The sequence below is a fragment of the Crocodylus siamensis genome, chromosome 1 (genome assembly GCF_052110815.1).
Source record: "Crocodylus siamensis isolate JL-2025a chromosome 1, ASM5211081v1, whole genome shotgun sequence".
Taxonomy (NCBI): Eukaryota; Metazoa; Chordata; order Crocodylia; family Crocodylidae; genus Crocodylus; species Crocodylus siamensis.
The window spans coordinates 157,112,387-157,132,411 of record NC_143395.1 but is presented as its reverse complement, the minus strand read 5'-3'; the positions used below and the strand labels follow the sequence as shown (position 1 = coordinate 157,132,411).

The window sequence follows — 20,025 nt, the reverse complement described above, 5'->3', positions numbered from 1 at the left end:
TGTGTGCCAGCATAATTTTCTCAAACAGCTTGCCTAGGATCGAGGTAAGACTGACTGGCCTATAGTTTCCTGGGTCCTCCTTCCTCCCCTTTTTGAAGATGGGAACCACGTTGGCCCTCTTCCAGTCCTCTGGGACCACACCAGAGCACCACGAGTGCTCATAAAGCCGTGCCAGGGGTCCTGCAATGACCTCAGCCAATTCCTTTAGGACTCTAGGGTGGAGATTGTCCGGGCCGGCTGACTGGAATATGTCCAGCCCCTCCAGAAGCTCCCTAATTAGTTCCTCGCTAACTCTTGACCCAGGTGTGCCTCCCCCGGGGCCCGAGGGGGGCCCAGCAGGGAGGTGGCTGTTCTGCTCCCTACTTAGGAAGACAGAGGCAAAGAAATCATTAAACATGTTAGCTTTGTCGTCTGGTGTGATGACCAAATTTCCCATGGTGTCCTGCAAGGGCCCCACGTTACCCAGGACCTTCTTTTTGCCCCCTATGTATTTAAAAAAGGACTTCTTATTGTCCTTAATATGAGAAGCTAGTCCTAATTCCATCTCTGCCTTGGCCTTCCTAACTGCCCCCCTACATCCCCAAGTGACTGCAGAATAGTCATCCCTGGTGATGACCCCTTCTTTCCATTGGGTATATGCCTCCTTTTTAGCAAGGAGACATCTCCGGATGCTTTTGGTGAGCCAAAGGCTTTCTCTAGGTCAATAAAAATGAAATGGGTATCTTTATAGCCTTCCCTGTATTTCTCCATCATCTGTTTTATTGCAAAAAACAAATCCATAGTGCTTTACCCTGTCATGAATTCATGCTGGCCTTCTCCAGTGACCTCCTTGGTCCTTGGTGATTTCTCCACTGATCTTTCCCATGCTTTCAAAGTGTAAGACTTCAGTTTAACTCCCTGGTAGATGCCACAATCCTGGACAGCATAACCTTTATGCTTGAATTTTGGCACCACCACACTCCCTCTCCATTCATTGGGCATTTTCTTTGTTGTAAATGTTGTTTTAAACAGCTTCCACCATATGTTGAGTCTTTCCCCCAAGACTTTCCAAACTTCCACTGCTTTATCATCAGGTTCTGTTGCTTTCCTATTCTTCATTTGTTCAATGTTCTTTTCACCTCCAGTCTGTTGAAGTTAGTTATTATGCCTTGATTTTCTGTGGCACTTGCTCGCAAACTTCTTGGGTTATCTGTTCATCAGATCTTCAAAATAGTTCTTCTGCCTGCCCTTAATCTCTTCTGTATTTTTTAACAAACTCTCAGATTCATCTTCAGTCATTTTCACATGCATCACATAGCTTGTCAAACTCTTGTTTTCTTTTAGAATCCTTTACACTTCCTCCTGTTCCTCTTTTGTTTCTAGCTTTTGGTAGAAATTGTCCATTGCATAGTTTTTGGTCTTAGCAACAGTCCTCTTCGCCCTCTTCCTCTCCACTTTGTATGCTTCAAAATCCAGAGGGTCCCATGTATCTTCCATTGTTTACATTTCTCCTTCTTCTCCCTTGCCACTTCCTGGACCTTCTCATTCACCACCATGTTTTCTTCCAAATGGGCATCGTTCCAGATAAGTCTGCAGTTTTCTTTTCCCACTTAGCTGATATTATCCACTGCCTCTTGCTACCAACTTTCAGGGTCTTCTATTTCTTCAATCTTCCAACACTCTTGGTGTGAGATCCTCCCTTGTTTTATTGTCCTGTTGTAACCTCCACTGCTTAATTTTCTGCATTCCTTGATATATAGTATCCCTCACTCCTTTCACCCTCATATCCATGACTACCATTCTATGTTGCAATATAACTTTCTCTCCTGGGGTCACCTTGCAGTCTTTCACCTCTTTCTAGTCCCATTTCCTCACTAGCAAATAATCCACTTGAGTTTGTCTATCTCCACTCCTTGTACGTTATTAGTTGTTCTTCTTGATTCTGGAAGAATGTATTTGAAATAGCGAGATCGTAAGATACCTCAAAGTCTATTATCCTTTCCCCTTCTGAATCCATGTCCCCCATGGATCCTCTTGTAGCCATCTTTACTTTCCCCAACATGTCCATTGAGGTTTCCCCCTGCAATGACACTAAATCATACAAAGCAGTAAAGACCAAAGCAGACTGTGAGGAACTATGGAAAGATCTTGCACTATTGAGTGAATGGGCAACTAGGTAGCAGATGAAGTTCAATGTAGATAAGTGTAAAGTGATGCACATGGGCAAGAATAACTTAAACTATATCTACATTATGATGCGCTCTACATTAGCTGTTACCATACAGGAAAGGAACTGGAAGTCATTGTCACCAGTTCAATAAAAACATAATCTCAGTGCTCAGCAGCCATCAAAAAGGCAAACAGAATATTAGGAGTTATTAACCAGAATATTAGGAATTGTTAACAAGACAGAAAGTAGCATCATGCCCCATTTAAACCCATGGTGCATTGAGTTCTGGAACACTCTGCCCAGTTCTGGTCCCCACATCTCAAAAAGGATGTAGAAGAACTAGAGAAAGTACAGAGAAGAATCACAAGAATGGTTAGTGGTATGGAGGGCTTTCTTATGAGGAGAGACTAAAGGGACTACAAGAACTAGGGATCATAAAATTAAATGAGTAAGTTTAAAGCTAGTGAAAGAAAGAACTTTTTCACACAGTATGTAATTCAAGCGTGGAATTCATTGCCATGAGGTATTGTGGAAACTGACAGTTTAACCATATTGAGAAAGGAATTGGACAAATTCTTAAAGAAAAGCTTCAGCAGCAGCTATTGAACATGGGAGTTAGGGCCACAGCCTCTGTATCAGAACTTCCTAGGCTTTAAATGCCATACCATGTCCACTCCCTGCCACTGTGACACACAGGATACTTGGCAATATAGATCTATGGTCTGACCCAGTAAATGCCAGTTCTTATGTTCTTAAGTGATAAATCTATGTAACATAGTATATGTGTGTTTACATGTGTTTCAAAATATTGACAGAGATCAAATTGAACTTTTAAGGTGTTGTGTACAGAAATCAAGGGAGTGAGATTTCTTTGCCTTTTTTATAATCAAACTTTCAAATTTTATGCAGTTTCCCTAAGTATCTTCATCCTCTCCTGCATGCAGTTATGATCTACAGTTTGAAAAGCATTGAATTTCTGTGTTTCATTAATTTGATTCACATAAGTGTGATTAGATATCTAGTTATTCTGAACAAGAAGTTTGAACGCCCAGTGTGCCACGTAAGAGGGTACACTAGGCTCACAATAGTATGTGTATCATTATACTTTGAAAGCAGATACTTTTTTTTATATCTGTGCTTTTTGGTATAGAGATGCCTAAAAGCCTATGGAAATTTCACACCTTGATTTCTAATTTCATATATGTGAAGTATTTCATAAGTGGGAAGATTAATTTTTGTTTTGATGCAAAGGAGGGGAATACCAGTGAAGAGAGTGAACACATGACCAAGAACTAGGAACTCTTAAGTCAGGGTAAAGATTCAGGAGTTTTCTAGCTCCAAGTCCTGTGCTCAGTCCTTCTATTAACTCTCCTTTTTCCCCTGCATCAAACATATATTTCTCTTTACTTCATAATACCTCACAACTTAATTCCAATCTAGCGATCCTTCCTTATCTTATCACAACATGGATCTCCCAGTTTTGCTCCACTATCCTTGCCATCCTTGATTGCTTGTTTGTCCATTTCTACTAACACTTTCACTCCTTCCATATAAACACACTTTTGGCGGGGGGGGGGGGAGAAATTAGACAGAATTTATAAAGCCACCTCCTTCTCCTTAAAATCTCTTTTTAGTCTCACCTTTTCTATGGGAGATGAGCCATTGCAATCACCACTGTGAATTGTCTTGTTTACTTTATACAATTAATCTGAAACATCCCATTATAATGTACCCTCTCTCTCTAATCTCTTATTCTCTTAGTTTATTTCCCTATCTGCTATAGACTATGGGTTCTTTGAGACAAGGACTGACTTCTCTCATGTGTTTGTATAGTGCCTAGGAAATAGGCTTTTACATGAATAAGATTTGTAGGTGCAACCACAGTAACAATAATTGACCACCACAACTCCTCAGTGCTTAATCAAAAGAGAGCACTGTTATGGAAAAGATAAAGTTGCTAGGCTAAGGTATTACAGTCAACAGAACAGTTAATTGTGGGTTAGAATTTGTATAAAGTTACATTATTGCAAAACAGCTATAATGTAAACAGTTTAGTCATTTATTAAACATAAATAAGTAGAAGGAACATTCAAAAAATTATCAAACTTCACTTTAATGATTCCCTTTATTCTGCTCCTCTTTTAGTGATTCATTAGTCTTTTAAGGGGGAAAAATCTGTTGTTTGACACTTTGCCAGATGATATTAAGAGCTCTTTTTATATTTCTAATTGCTGAAGTTCAATATTGCCTTTGTTTCATCTTAAAGAAAGGTACCCAAGGGAATGAAAAGAATGGAAAAGCCAAGAAGATGCAGTTTCTGTTAACTAGTAACATAATTGCTGGAAAATTACAAACACTGCATTCAGTTTTATTAGCTACTCTGAGACTGGATAAACTTTTACCAGATTACTTAAGGAGTTGGTTTTTGTTAGTTTTCCCTTTTGACTGCTCAAAGCATTCATCCTGGATGACCTAGCTAAGCTTTATTATGTTGAAGCTAAAAGAGATGCTGAAAAGAGGTAGGCATTGGGTGTTGATGGAAATTTACAAACTACAAATGTAAAAATTGATGGAAACTAGGGAGTGGAGTTGTAATAACCTTTTGATCACTTCCTCGCTTTGACATTTGACTCTTTATCCTGACCTGATCAGGACCTTTCAGAACCAGAAAAAAAATGTAGTAATAAGTCCTCAGAGTCTCAGCAGGTTGTGGAGGTGATGACATCCCTGATGGTGAAACTTTTTTACACTTAACTGGTACCTTTCTAATTCCTTTTCTTGGTCTATTGTTCCAGCAGGCTTATCTTCAATCTGTACATTGTTTCATGCCATCTAATTTTTCTTTTATTAACATCTCATTTACTGTGTTACTCAAACTGTGAGTTACAAGGGCTCTTGAAATGTTCTCATTATAGGAATTTTTTTGGTGGGGGGGACATTAAACATATGTTTGCACTAACTTTTTCAACTTCAGTTTTTGCTTATAATGTAATGAAGTGGTTATATGTTTTTACATAGCATGGTTATGGATCTCCATGGACTTTGTTACCTTTTACCCTACTTTGGGCAATACAGAATTTCTGCTAAGTCTCCACAATACTCATCAATACGTTACTGTTACTGTAGACATACATTGTTGTTGAGTTAATAAGTTGGAATCTTGTAATTTTAGTTTGCTTTTTTTCCCCGAACTGCTTGATTTTTGGTAAATGTAAGACCTCACACCTGCTAGGGGACTGAAGTTCTTTTCATTTTTTAATTGCTTTCATAGTTCAGTAAATACTGTGCTTCTTGCCAGAAGTTTGTTAGTTTTGGAGTTCTGCTTGTGAATACACTACATTTTTTCCAAATGTTGCCTTAAAAACATTTAAGTGTCACAGTAACGGGGTACATCTTGGTTCATGAGGCTGACGTACAGTTAAATAAAAAGGAAAAAAGAATGAAGACATGTATAGATTGAACAAGTATGACCCACTGTGAAACTCAGATTTTTTTCACTTTATTATAGGAGAACTGTATTCTGTAATATAGAGAGCAAGGAAGAGTGAGTGTGGCTACATGACTTGGCTACATGGTTAGGACACTCCCCTTAGAATGGGGGGACACATGGCTCAGGTTATAATGCCTGGACTGCTTCTACGTTCTATATTAGACAATCATGAATTTAAAGAATAGAAATAATCCTGATAGCAGGAGCTGGAACCTAGGGCTTTCGTCCCTTCCCTCAACCCTCATGAGTGCCATAACTACTAAGCTATGGAATTGCACTCACTCTTGCTTGTTCTCCTTCTAGCTCTATGAATCTTACACTCTTCAGTGCCCATTAGGCTTACTTGTACAAGAGGAGCAGGAACAGGCCCATCCAGCTAACCCCATAGTCTAGGACTTAGGGTACCATATGGAAAACAGAAAATTGAATCCCGTTAAGATAAGGATCATCTAGAAATCAGGGCTCTCACTTCTTGGGCAGGTGCTCACTAGCCTATTGGGCAGAAGATGGGCTCAACCGCTTCCAGGTGTGTTGAACCAAATACTGAGTCTGTTGATGTTAACTAACCAAGAATTGGAGTAACATTTTATGAACGCAAAACCTCAATGATTTTATTGATGATATTGATTGAAATGGTTTACAGTATTTGTATACACTGCACCTGGTAGACATGGATTTAGCAGTGACTCAGAAAATTCAATTTCTATCTAAGATCCCAAAATCTCCTTAGTAAGGACTAACACATGATTGACTATGCATACAAAATGTGCACTCTTTTAGCAGACTGAGGGACATTGCTAATCCATAATAGATTCTGTTTTCATCTCATCTGGGCTATTAAGGTGCTTTTTAGTCATTGTTAGGTCCTTGAGTAGCTTGGGCTGGAGCTTAAATAACCCTTGAATGTTTCTTTCTGTCTGCTGTTGGACTGGTGAGAGTCCTCTGAAATTGACAAAGCTCAGCAGAAGATAGCACTAAAATTGAGAATACATTTATTAAGTCAAATTTAAAATGTGGACTGAAGCAGAGAATGACCTATAAATTATGGTCATACTTATGTAAGTGACTGTGAGAAATGAGCTCCTTCTAGGTTAAATGAGTTGCTTTATTTGTATATTCAAAATCCCTCATTTATTTTTCTGACAGATAATGTAATCTTTAGACCTATTTTGCATCATTTGTGAGGTACTGTATATTAATATTTATAAAGCATTTTGAGAAATTTAGATTAATGATGCTCTAAAAGGGTAAAGTATTATTATAATTCTTATTATTTTCACTACTCTTATTGGCCTACAGACTAGATGCAGTTGGGGAAAGCAAGTTAGATTCTGACTTGGATCACACAGCATTAATGATAATAGTTGCTATGGGAGTGATCTATTGTACTTTAAAGAAGCCTTACTGAGAGTGCAGGAACAAACCATCTCGATGCACAGGAAGACTAGCAAGTATGGCAGAAGACCACCTTGGCTTAGCAGGGAACTCTTCAGTAAATTAAATAAAAAAACCAAAGCTTATAAGTGGAAACTTGGACAAATAACTAAGGAAGAATATAAGAGTAATGCTCAAGCATGCAGGGATGAAGTCAGGAAGGACAAACTGCAATTGGAGTTGCAGCTAGCAAGGGATGTGAAAGGTAACAAGAATGGTTTCTATAAGTATGTCGTAGCAAGAGGAGGATCAGGGAAAGTGTGGGTCCCTTACTGAATGGGGGAGGCAACCTTGTGACAGAGGATTCAGAAAAGGCTGAAGTGTTCAATGCCTTCACCTCAGTCTTCACAGGCAATGTCAGCTCCCAGACTATTGCACTGGGCAGCACAGTTTGGGGAGGAGGTGAGCATCCCTCAGTGGTGAAAGAACAGGTTAGGCCAGCCAGGCCTCACCCCCACCAGCCCCTTCCCACCCCAGCCCTCACAACCAGAAGCCTCTGCCTGCCCCTGTTTTCACTGCTTCCCTGCATGCCTGCTCAAGCACTGCATGGCCCCGGGTTGCATCACTGGGAGCACAGGACCGTGCCAGTACCAAGAGTGGGAGAGTGTGTGTATGTGTGTGTGTCCATGCAATGAGGGAGGGGGAGAGGGAGACGGAGAGAGCAGTGAGGGAAGGAGAGAGATACAGTGTGTGTGTGTGTGTGTGTGTGTGTGTGTGTGTGTGTGTGTGTGTGTGTGTGTGGTGAGGGAGGCACAGTGTGTATGCATGTATTCATAAGGTGGGTCCCATAAGCAGACCCCATTATAAAGATGCACCCACACACTCCCTTGCACTGCCATACACGCAGACCCCCACACCCACACCCCATTACATGCCCCAGCCACCCTCCCTCCACATGCATTCCCCCCACAAATCCCATACCCACTCACAGCCCATATAACCACACACACCCACATGCTCCCTCACCTCACCCCCACACTCCCACACTTATCTACCCCCACCAAACACCCCCACACACAACTACACCCTCTCCACATACCCACACATGCACAGCCCCCCACAAACCTATACCTATTCCCCCACCCTCCACAGCTTACAAGAATAAGAATTCATTTTAAGCTATTGTGTGATCATCTCTGTGTACACTACACAAACGCATGTAAATCAGGACAACAATATTTTTTTTAAATCAAATTAATGGATGTTGTAGATGTTTGATTTTTAGAATATAACTTGGTATTTTTCTGGTTCTGAGATGGCAAAACCCCGTGCTGAAAGGAGTATTTCCAGGACCAAGGGGAGGGACCTCTGGTGGTAAAGGTCAGGGGTTAGGGGGTAGGACTTCTGGTCCCAAGATGGCAACCAGGGAGTGGGGCACCTGTCAAGGGACAGGGCTACCCATGTGGCCCTTGACAGCTTGCCAAAACTTGGTAAGTGGCCCTCTGCCCAAAATAATTGCTTGCCTCTAGGTTAGGGACTACATAGGAAAGCTGGATAGGTACAAGACCAGGGGGCCAGATAGGATGCACCTGAGGGTGTTGAGGGAGTTGGCTGATGTGATTGCAGAGCCACTGGGGTAAGTGGGGGGTCTGGGGGTGGAGGGCAACTGGAGTTCGCCTTTAGCAAAGCTGAGTGGGGTAAGGGCTATGGGGCAAGGGCAAGGGCTATGGGTTGGGAAAGAGGGGCATTGGCAGGGCTGGGGGCAGTCCTGTGGGCTGGGTGTGGGTCATGCTGTCAGGGCTGGCAGGGAAGCCTGCAGGGAGAGCTAACAGGGTGGGCAACAGCAGGGCAATGAGGTGTGGGTGACACTGCCAGGGCTGGTGGGGAGCTTGTGCAGAGCACCAGCAGGGCTGGTGTGGGGCAGGGCATAGGTGTGAGGATGGGCAGCTTGGGCCACGTGGGTTGGGAGAGAAACACATGGCAGCAGCTAGTGAATTAGTGAATAATTATATAGCACACGATTAAGCTACCATTAAAATATTTTTTTTAAATGATAAAAATACTGTTTAAAGGGTGCAAGGTTAGCAATCCTTTACTGTTGCATCCAAGTGTCTCATGCTGCATCCTTTCAAGTGATACAGTCACTAGGTTTGACTATCATTGAGAACTACAGGGACAACATTCATGTCACCACCTGCCGAAATATTAAGAGTAGTGGCCTGAATTCCACTTCCCAAAAGTCACCTTCCTAAAAATATGCCGGTGTTCTCCCCTTTAATCTGAGTTCCCTTGCTTTTAATGATGTCATTTTACAGGCTCATATTTCATTCAGGTCTCTCACTCTATGAAACCAGAAAATAAAGAGCTGTGACTAATGTGAACACTCAGCTCGAACTAGCCCTGGAACAAGCCAGGAGAGCTGTGAAGCAACTGTAAGCGGGGACACCAGAAACAGACGCAGCTCTCCCATGAAAGCAAAAACGAGAGAGCCCCTCTACATCCCTGCTCTCATTGCTCTCATTTAAGTTGCCTCTGCTTCTGAGGACTGGGGCTGGGGAACTGTAGCTTGGGCATTAGCGTTGGCATTGAGCTTTTGTCAATAAAACCTTTTCAGGACTGCATACCAATACATGCTATATTTATGTAATGTTTAATAAATAATATATTGCATACAATTTTCTAATTTTATTTCTTTAATGATAGTATTATAATGTGTTTGTGTGTGCACATGTTCACATGCGCACACACACTCCGAAGTAATGAATACAGATCTTAAAATTAAAATGCCTTAAATGTCTAAAATGATATCAATATTCTTATTGTTCATTTGTAAATCATGATTTTAAGGTCTGATATTTCAACATCCCACCAAGACTAGTACAAGATGCTTTAAATCATTAGTAAAGATAAATTCTCAATTTTTAAAAATATGTAAAGGTTCTTCTAAACTTGATGGGCTTCAAAAAAAATACTGGATTTCAAGGGCCAAAGTCTGCGCCAGTAATCTGGACCTCCATCAATTCACACTGGCAGAGGATTTTTCTTGATCTAAATTCTTAATCATCTTCTGTGTCCTTCTCATAAACTAGATGCTTTTCCAGAATCCTGCACGAGCAGTGGCTTTTTCCATTACTACAGTGGGTTCCTCCTTCATATAGGAATCTGCAAATAGTCTGCACACTCGCATATATTCATGTAATTCCTTGCTAAAGAAGGAATATCGTGGTTAGAGCACTAGGTTGGTAGTCAGATTTGGGTTCTGTTCTCATCTCTGCCATAGACTGTGTGTAAACTTGAGCAAGCTATTTAATTTCCCCATATTTTAGTCCCCCATTAGAAAATGGGAATGACACATCCTTTGTTTTACCCTTTTCCTTTCTTGCCTCTTTAGGTTGCAGTCTGTTTGTGGCAGAGACTGTCTCTTAAAGTGTGCGTGCATATGTGTATGTGCACACATTGCTATAACAATAATGTCTCAAACTCTCGCTCTGTTATGCAACATGTATGTATATATTATATATGAATGTATAATACATACGTGTGTGTGTGTGTATGTGTATGTATCTATATGTGTATGTATATATTCTACTGCATAGTATTATGTGTACATATTATATAGATGTGCAGTGTGTATACATTCACACATACATGCTGCATAATAGGATGAGGATTTGAGAAAGTATTATTATACAAATAATTACAATGATGTAACTTGATTGCTTCTGCCAGGTTGTAAGGTAATACTGAAGATTACTCTGTTGCTTCTAGAAAAGCTATCAAGGATACTTTTTTTAGAAATATTACTTTACAATACTAATACTAATATTTCTGCTTCTGAGGCTGTTCCCATGAAACTGGTGATAGTTGGAATATTGGCTTCATGGGAATAGGTAATCGAAGCTAGTGACAAAAACACAGTCAGATTTCTAAAATAAGTTTTCCCTTAACATGTGGTACAAACAAAATATGTGATGGTGTTCAGTGATATAAAGTGTTTGTCTTTTGGAATAACTCACGTAAATCTTTAATGCATTTGGTACTTTTGACAATGGCACTCTTCCAAACTGAGACCAGTAAAAATCTTTATACCACTATAGCCCAATGGGTAATCTTTGTTTGTTATTTTAAAATTAAATCCCTTAATGTCACGAAGAATGGTAAATGTATCATTGCCTTTTTGGCCAGCATATCTGTATTTAAACTGAACTGTGCCTTATATGTTTCCAGCAATATATTACATAGTGGGCATGCCTACACGAGATGCATTAATGTGTATTAGCCTAATTTAATGTGTATTAAGGGCATTCATCTATATATGCACACGCTAATGCTCATTAAAAATGGTGAATTTAGGCTAATCGTGCCTAAACTTGATACCTGCAAATCTAGACACGATTAGTTAAAACGCATTGACACGTGAAGATGTGACCTGACACTAACTTTATTGTCAGGTCTGCCCAGCCCCAGGGCACCTGGCTGGCTGCCTTTTCTCCCCAAGGGCTGGGCTGCACTTTGGCAGCCTCTAGCTACAGGCTATGAAAGCGAGAAACCATTTTGTGGCTTGGGGTACACACATCAGGATCCTGGACAAGACTGCTGATCCTGTGCAGGCCCTGTATGCCCCCCCGGGCATGTTATAGGATGTCTCTGCCTGGCGTGCTCCCCTCCAGAGCTGCTGCTTGGCCACAGATGAGTGTTACAAAGGGTTGCAGCTTGCTTCACCCTTTGCCCAGAACTGGGATCCCCACGGCTGCTGCCTGTCTGTCTCTGCCAGCAGGACCAGCACCTGTTCCCTGCTGCTGTTCACCTCCAGTTGTCCCCTGTATTTACAAGTCCTGTGGTGAAGTGCCTCTGCCACATGTGCCCCTGTGCTGGGTGCTGCTGGCAGCTGTCTAGAGCTGGCAATGCAGGGACAGCCCCACGGGGGCCCAGGGAGCTGGTGCAGGACAACTATGCTCCTCCCAGTTGAGCCCCAGCTCCAGTGGCATGCACACACCCATGCCAGCTGCCAGGGCCCCCAGCTGGACCCAGGAGGAGGTGCATGACTTCGTGGCACTCTGGGGCAATGCCAGTGTGCAAAGGCAGTTTGCACAGGGCAGGTACTCAAATATGCATCTTTAAAAGGCCCTGTCAGGAGGAATACAGGAGCAAGGGCACTCTCAGTCATTGCAGCAGTGCCACATAAAGATCAACGTCTTGCAGGCACAGTGGATGGCTGTGATTGACTTCAGTTGTCAGTCTAGTTTCTCCCCAAACCTCATGGCCTTTATGCAGCAGATGACCCACATTTTGGTGCCCCAGGAGAGAGGCTGCACTCCGAGTGCCACCAGCAGGGGTGATCTGGCGAAGCCTCTGCCCTGCCCTGATGCCTTGGACCTTCAGTACCCCACCCCATCCTCCTCCTCAGTTGCTGCATCCACTGGCATCTCAGGGAGCCTAGACCAGTGGTTTTCTTGCCCTCAGCACAGCCCCCAGACCCCAGCATGAGGAGTGGCTGGCCACGCCACCTCCAGCCACCAGCACCACCAAATTTTCCTTGTGGTGGGGGGCCCTGGCCGGACCCCAGCCCTTCACGTACTTCAGGTTGTAGACAGCGGGCACAGCCAGATGCTGTCTCCAGTGGGGAGGCCCACACTGAGCCATCAGCCTTGCCAGTCCCACATGTGTGGTAAGTCCAGCACTGGGAAAGGACTCTCTCACTCCCTGTCCCCACCCCCGCCCCTGCCCTGGCTCCCTGCTTGATCCATGCACTGTCCCCTGGCTCTGAGTTCCCCCATCCCCACAGCATGCAGACAGGAAGGACACAGTTCAGAACTTTATTGAGTAGCCTGTGGCCTGCAGCTGGGTGGGCATGGGCCTCTCACACACCAAGAAATACGTCGATGCTGACAGCCATGTCCTCCTCAGCAGCAGGGAGGAGGGGGAGGACAGGGGCTTGTAGTGCTGTAACAGGTAGCCCTCCAGGCAGTGGTGGAGGTTGCAGGGCAGCCCGGGCTTGCCCCCTGCACCATTGTAGCTCAGGGTCCAGAACCAGGAGCAGAGGTGTGCCCAGGGCACCAGCAGAATCAGCAGTAGCAGGGCATAGTGGCTCAGGCACCCCTCCAACTGCACAAACAGCTCACCATGCACTGCCTGGGACCCATGCATCAGGGGCATGCTTGGGGTGCACTGGCAGTGTGGTGGGAGCTGGTCTGGAGGCACCTCCTTGGAGAGGCCCCCCTGCAGGGAGGATGGGGGCACAACCAGCCCCTCACCCCAGTTATCCAGGAGCCCTGCACACCACAAACCAAGGTACGGGTACCATGGGCTGGGCAGCAGCACAGCAGAGTGGGTGGCTTGCAGGGAGAGAGTGGAGGGAGCGGAGTCTGGAGCTGTGGCAATAGGTGCTGCCAACAGCCTGGTCTGCAGACAGCACCTAACAGGCCCCTTGCCCCAGGGAAGCAAGGCGGGGCTTGGGGCTCAGTCGGCAGCTACCGGGGCCCAGGCCTGCCTAGCCAACTTACCATGGCATAGCCGACCCCCTATTTGAGGCCATCCCCTGTTGAAGAGCATCTTATCTCTGAAATGTTGCAAATGCTCACAAAAAAGGCTTCTGCCTCTTGCCTCTGCAGGGCCAATATCTGGACATGGGGGAGAACCCACCATCCTCAGTGAAGATGCTGCCTTAGGGTCACCGACTCCCACCACTGGAGTGGTTCTACATATGCTGGCTGTATCATCAACACACCAGGGACTGGATCTTGCTACTCCAGTGGCTGGTGGTGGTAGTAGAGGAGTGGGAGGCATGGGAGCAGGCCTGGTGGGTGAAGAATGTTGCCTGGGTGGAGGCACGGGACCAGGTGCTGCAGGACCACTGGGGCTGGATGGAACCCCTGGAGTAGGAGCACTTGGACAGCTCCATCAGCAGGGGATGCTGACCGCCAGGCCATGGAGACCCTCCTGTCCCTGGCAGCCACAAACATGTCCTCCACTGCCCAGCTCCTGCCCATGGCCCTGCAGGTCCCCATGGTCCTGCCTGCTGCCCCACAGCAGGCCCCTGCCTGGCTCTGGGAGGAGATCCTAGGGCACCTCCTCCCTGACCCAGCTTCCCTGCTAGATCTGCTGCCACCCACCTGGGCCTGGCCCCATCCATTCCCCTCTTCACCACACAGCTGAAGACCTGGCCCTGCATGAAGCCACTACACACTGGGGTTGTCATGGTCCCCAGACCTGTGGGGGAACATCCAAGGGCTGGGGTGCTGAGCACCTGCCCCAGGGTGCTGCCCCCTAGGGCCCCTCCGTGTCCCTCCAATGTGGGCTTGAACAGCCAAAATATTGTAAATAGTTTTCAATATTTATATAGTTTGCCTCATGTATCTAGTTTGCCTCTTGTAAGTGGGTTTTTTATTGGTGGCTGGCAAGGGTGGCGGAAGGGCACTGTTTGTTGAGGGAAGAGGGATGGTGGTGGGGGTTGTGAAGGCAGTAAAGTTTTTTTTGTTTCACCCATGTGCATGTCCTGAGAGTGGTGCTGGGGGTGGTCAAAGGTTAGGGGGGGTGTGGGTGGCAGGGCAGGCAGGATGAAGTGGGAGTGCAGGAGGGGGTTGGGCAGGGCCACTTGCAGCTGGTGCTCTGGCTCCCTCTGGCAGTCATGTGGCTCTACTGGGGCCTGGGTGGTGGGGGATCCAGCTGGGGCCAGCAGGACCAGCAAGATGGCCAGCAGCAGGGCAGGGCTCTGGCCATCGCTGGTAGGGGCCAGGTTGGAGAAGTGGGGCACGGGCAGGGGCAGCTGTGGTGTGGGGAGGCAGGGTGGGCAGGGAGGGAGCTGAAGCATGCTGCTCCTGTTGGCTAGAGATCAGACTTCCAAGATGGCTGCCAAGTGCTGGAGGCTGGAGCTCCCCCAGTGGCCACAGGGACACATGGCAGGGCTGAAGGGACTTGGGACTAACTTTTAGTGCCATGGCTGGCTGGTACCTCCTGAGTCGGGGTGGGGTGGGGGGGGCACATCTCCCAGCAGCCAATCACACTGAACAGGAAACACAAGTGGGGCACCCAGAAGTGCCAGTTTGCTCCCAGAAGTGCCAGTGGTGCTGGTCCTGGCACCCCTACTCCCTGACAGGCGCTCTTGGGGGGCACCGGTGCTCCCGCCTGCCCCCACTGTCCATTGCATAAGTGGGGAGTGCTTGCTGTCAGGGGGTGCACCAGCACTCTCAGGGGGTGCATGTGCACCCCCGTGCACCCCCTGTGTGTCACCACTGTTTAGTGCCAAGTGCACTAAGTTTAGTCCTAAGTCTCCGCATTTGTAGACACCTGCCAAAAATGACTTAATGTGCATTAGCTTAATGTCCATTAAATTTAGTCACGTTTATTTGCATGTGTAGACACGCCCAGTGTGTAGCTTTAAAATATTTTTACATGTACAGTTTTCAAGAGATTCCATAGAAAGTAAAAGAGCAAGCATCTGAAGGAGAACAACACAACTTGAGAATATGTTTTTTTGAAAATAAGTTCGTTTATGTAAAGAAAGCTTTTAATGTAATGTCTACATTTTTCTTCAACAGTATATGAGAGGAAATACCCCTATTAATTTAATTTAAGTCTTCATATACGGTAGCTTGTATGTTAGTGAAAATTTATTATCTGTCCATTTCCTTTTTGCTGAGAAATTGCAAAACAAAGCTAAAGCATGACAAAACCCACTTTTATATAGTGTCTTTGACCCTGATCCTGCAAAATCATATATGTATGTCTAATTTCTAAGCATGTAAATAATTAATTTGAAATCAATAGATTTAAAGGTAAGCACAAATATAAGTCTTTGCTGCTCAGGGATTTAGGTTGTATGCTAGAGTTTTTTCTCATTCTATGCAAATTGTTATGTGCAGATTTAAGTCTGTGCATTGCTACTGTTTTTAGGTGATAATTGCCCTTGCTGAGAAACATCGATCCCATATTCCCTACAGGAATTCTATGATGACTTCGGTGCTAAGAGACAGCCTGGGAGGGAACTGCATGACCACCATGATTGCAACACTCTCTTTAGACAAGAGAAACATAGATGTATGTTATCCATTTCAATTAACAAAGTACTCTGTTTTCACTTGTAAAAGCCCCCCTGACTTTGTTATGGTTTATATTGCACATATGTAGGCTGTCATCAATGATACACTGTCCCTTTAAAAATATTTCTTGCTATTGACTCTAGAATGTCTCTGGAATGCAGCCCTGTTAACGAAAATTATAGTATGATTGTTAACTATCATCACCTTTGGTCCAGTCACTGATTTTGTGTGTCAGAGTTAAATCCTGATTAATTATGTGCATGCATATCTTGTCCATCAGCTAGCTCTAACATATCCATTATGAATGGTGCTATTCCTTAAATAAGGTCAAATGAGGAGAAAAACAGATTAAGCAGACATTTCTAATGATGAACATAAGAACATTCAAAATTTTAAAACCAAATTCTTCATGATGAAGTATCATGTGAGTTCTGAGTAGAAATTGGCCAGAAATTTTCCCAGCAACGTGTTGATAAGGGACTGCAACCCTGACTGTACTTAAATCTATGGCAAAACTCCACTCCCATAGACTTCAGTGGAGCAAGGAGTTTATCCATTTGGTATTGAGGAGAACTGAGGGTTTTTTGGCTGGGGTGTTTTTGTTTTGGAAGGTTGTATTTTTTGGCCTTTCTGTGGATTGGGTTTTTTAGCAGCCTTCACCAAGTTTCCCGTCCTTGTGTACAGTAGTTTTTATTTAGTTTAGCAGCAAATATATTCTAGACGTTTCATAGCGAACCCATAACCTTCCATAACATCAAAACATTCTAAAATGAATAGACATTTAGATTATTCTCTGAAGTATAGTGGAAAGAACTAAGCTAGTTAAGAGATTTCACTTTACAGAAAATGCTATTGTAATGTTAAGTAATCTGAAAAAAAGCATGTCCAGGTTACCCCAGGTCAAGCACCCAAAATTAATGGATATTTTTTACCTTACTTTTTTGGAGTTTCATTTCCATTCTAGAAAATGGGGTCAATACCACCCCTCCTTTCAAAGTGATGTTTGAAAACAAATTAATTTATGTTTATGAAGCTTTTGATGAGCACCATAGAAAAACCAATCTGAAAAATAATCATTTTTCCTAGAATAGAATTTAAATAACATGCAGTCTATGAGGACCAGACATTAAACATTGAGAATAAAACAAAGTATTGACTCAATCAATAATCATTATCCTTTGTGCTTAATAAGAAGGTTCATGTGAAAAAAATACTGTTATCATGTATAACTGCTTTCTCACAAGAGAGGTGAATTAGAATTGCACAGGCAACCTTAGCTCTGGCATAGCCTATCTTTTGAGTGCTTGACTGTGCAACCTTAATATTATTTTTTTAGGGCATGTCTACATGTTGCCGTATGGCGATGTTGCTATGGTGCTGTGCGTTAGTGCTTCCTTTTGGTAAAGCATGGCACAGTATGGGCAGTTAGTATGCCGCACGCACAGCACGTGGGTAGTTTTCACCGCTATGTTGCTATAGCGGTGCACTATACCAGGGGAGTGAGCTGCTACAGTGACGTAGCTGGCTATCATGTGTAGACCTATGTGATTGCTACATCATCATAGCGTAGCCATACAGTGACATAGCGTGTTGCTTCATCGCCATAGGGCAACGTGTAGACATGCCCTTAGGGTGGTATGTGGCATCCCATTCACACTGACATGGTTAATTAACAAGATTGGGATTTTTACATCTACCACTTAAACCTTTGGCACTGAACTGGTGGCAGCAGTTGCTTTTGATGCCTTATGTGGATCAGCATTATAGTAGAGTGAAGAACATACTTTCCTGTAGGTTTCGTTTATACCTACTGACAGCAGGGGAATGATGTGACCGAGAGATCTTTAGTTTCATGCCATGCCCTGGAAGGGAGTGTGCATTTATACGCAGAAACACTTGTGCCTATTCCCCAACCAGGCTTGACCCTTTCTGCCTAGCCCTCCAGGTAGTCCCAGTTCAAACCCTGTGTTCTTGCCACCCTTAGCTCTTTATCCCTATGTCTTTTTTGCTGAACCAGTCTTTTTACTGAACCACTGCCAGAATTTCCATGTTCTCAGATTATCATCCAAGCTTATTGTTCTACTCCATACTAACATGCTCCTAGTTCATACCTCTTTTTCCCTTACCATGTCCCAGCCTTCTTACCCAAAAGTTGCAACTTCCGCTCCATCCCCTCCAGCTCCCAGTCTTCTTGCCCACCCTGCCATTTAACTAGATTCACAGCCTACTCTCTTCCTCCCCTGGGTCTGGCATTTGATCTCTGCATTTGAGTTAAATGCCTTCCTCCTTCATTCTTCTTGTTGCCAGCTACAGGGTCATCAAGAGTACAAGAGAGAGAAGAACCTGGCTGTCAGGTGATTTTATGGTTTGATGCATGTTTTTGTTTTGAGAGTTTTATATGGCAGTTTCATTACTTTGTTAATAGATCATTTGCCTTGAATATTTCAGTTTTAAATTTTGTGAAAACCTGGGGTATCTAGTTGATGCTATAAAATATAATAGGAAAAAATACTTCTTTAAAAAGTTTGCTAAATTCACAACTGAGTGCTAAACACTTCATGTCACTGCAGGCTAAATGATTCATATTGTTTTCCCTTCCAGGAATCAATATCAACCTGTAGATTTGCACAGCGAGTTGCCCTTATTAAGAATGAAGCAGTTCTTAATGAAGAAATTGACCCAAGACTGGTAAAAGTGTTTTTGGTTGTTTCTTACTAACAAAGTACAGTTATTGTTGCAGATTTTGTAATGAATAATCTGTGTTAAATGGTGTTTGATTCAAGTCCTGATATTTTCTGTAAAATTGCAGGGTTTTTTAATTTGGACTTCTGGGGATAATTATGGTAATAATAACATGACCTTTATAAAACTCATAATGCCATGGGAAATCCTTAGTCATTTAAAAAGAACTGTAATTTTTCATAACTGTTTTTCTTTATATTATAAGTCAAAGGTTCCCAAGCTTTTCTCACAGAGAACACATTGTGTTCAGTGCTCTTGTTAGTCATCTACAGAGATACCCTCTTCTCATTTTTTTTAATTTTACACTTGCATCATTGCATTAGGAATATTAAAACTAAATTAACTCTTTTCCAAATGTTACTTTTCCATGTCAGTAATTTCGTCCCTTACCATAGGGATACATACTTTGTGAGGAGGATATGTGACTTGATCTTGTTCCATTAAACTAAGTGGGAGCAGAATCAAGCTCCAGGATGGAAGATAGTCCATTCAGTTGTAATGAGAGGTCATACGGTCCAGCAGACAGTCTTTATAAAGAAATAGTCCATAACACGGGAAAATTTGCTGTCTCCCTGTTCTGTGGAATTTCATATTGTAGTCACATAGCATTTATTGCTTTGAGCTAGCTTTAAAATAGTTAGGTTGGGTACTGCTTTAGTACAGCTGCAGTAGCAGGGAGCTCATTGCAGGCTAACTTACTATTTACTTAGCTTATTGGTCATTTTTTGAAACCTATGGTGAGCTCTGTGCTACTGCAACTACACTGCTAATTGGACCCGAACTAGCTAGTTTAAAGCTAGCTCAGACATCTCTATATGAGTGGTAATCATTGCTGTAGTATGATTAGTAGGATGACTGTAGTATAGACATCACATTTTATGAATTAAGAAGTGACTGAGTTGCTAACCATGAAGACGTACCCTGCTTTATATACAGTATAAGTGGAATCTTCAATACCATTCAGAAATTATTATTATTTCTCATTTTGTTGCCCGTGAACACAAAGACCAGTTGATCAGCACCACCTTTATAGCAACCAATTTTGTAATTGAAGCCTGTCATCAAATCTATCTTTAGTTATATTTTCTCTATATTTTCTTGAGACTAAATCAAATTCTTTCATCACACTCACTTTACAATAAACTCATCTAAACCATATTTCCTTAGCTTACTAATGAGAGTATCACAAGCCTTACTAAAATCAATGTATTTTATACCCACTAACCTCCCCA

General features: G+C 43.4%; 1 protein-coding gene across 5 annotated transcripts in view; it reads left to right on the top strand.

The window, feature by feature from the left end:
- KIF6 (kinesin family member 6) overlaps positions 1-20,025 on the top strand; it is a 421,087-nt gene that overhangs the window by 143,459 nt on the left and 257,603 nt on the right. For 4 of the 5 annotated variants that reach the window (XR_016442273.1, XM_090046752.1, XM_090046742.1 and 1 more), the window contains 2 exons: positions 15,906-16,049; positions 18,653-18,739. Coding sequence is in view for 4 of the 5 variants with exons in the window: in XM_090046752.1 (XP_089902878.1) it covers positions 15,906-16,049; positions 18,653-18,739 (231 nt within the window). In the remaining variant the exon portion in view is untranslated. The remainder of the gene's footprint in view (positions 1-15,905; positions 16,050-18,652; positions 18,740-20,025) is intronic. The other variant, XM_090046733.1, reaches the window with a different exon arrangement.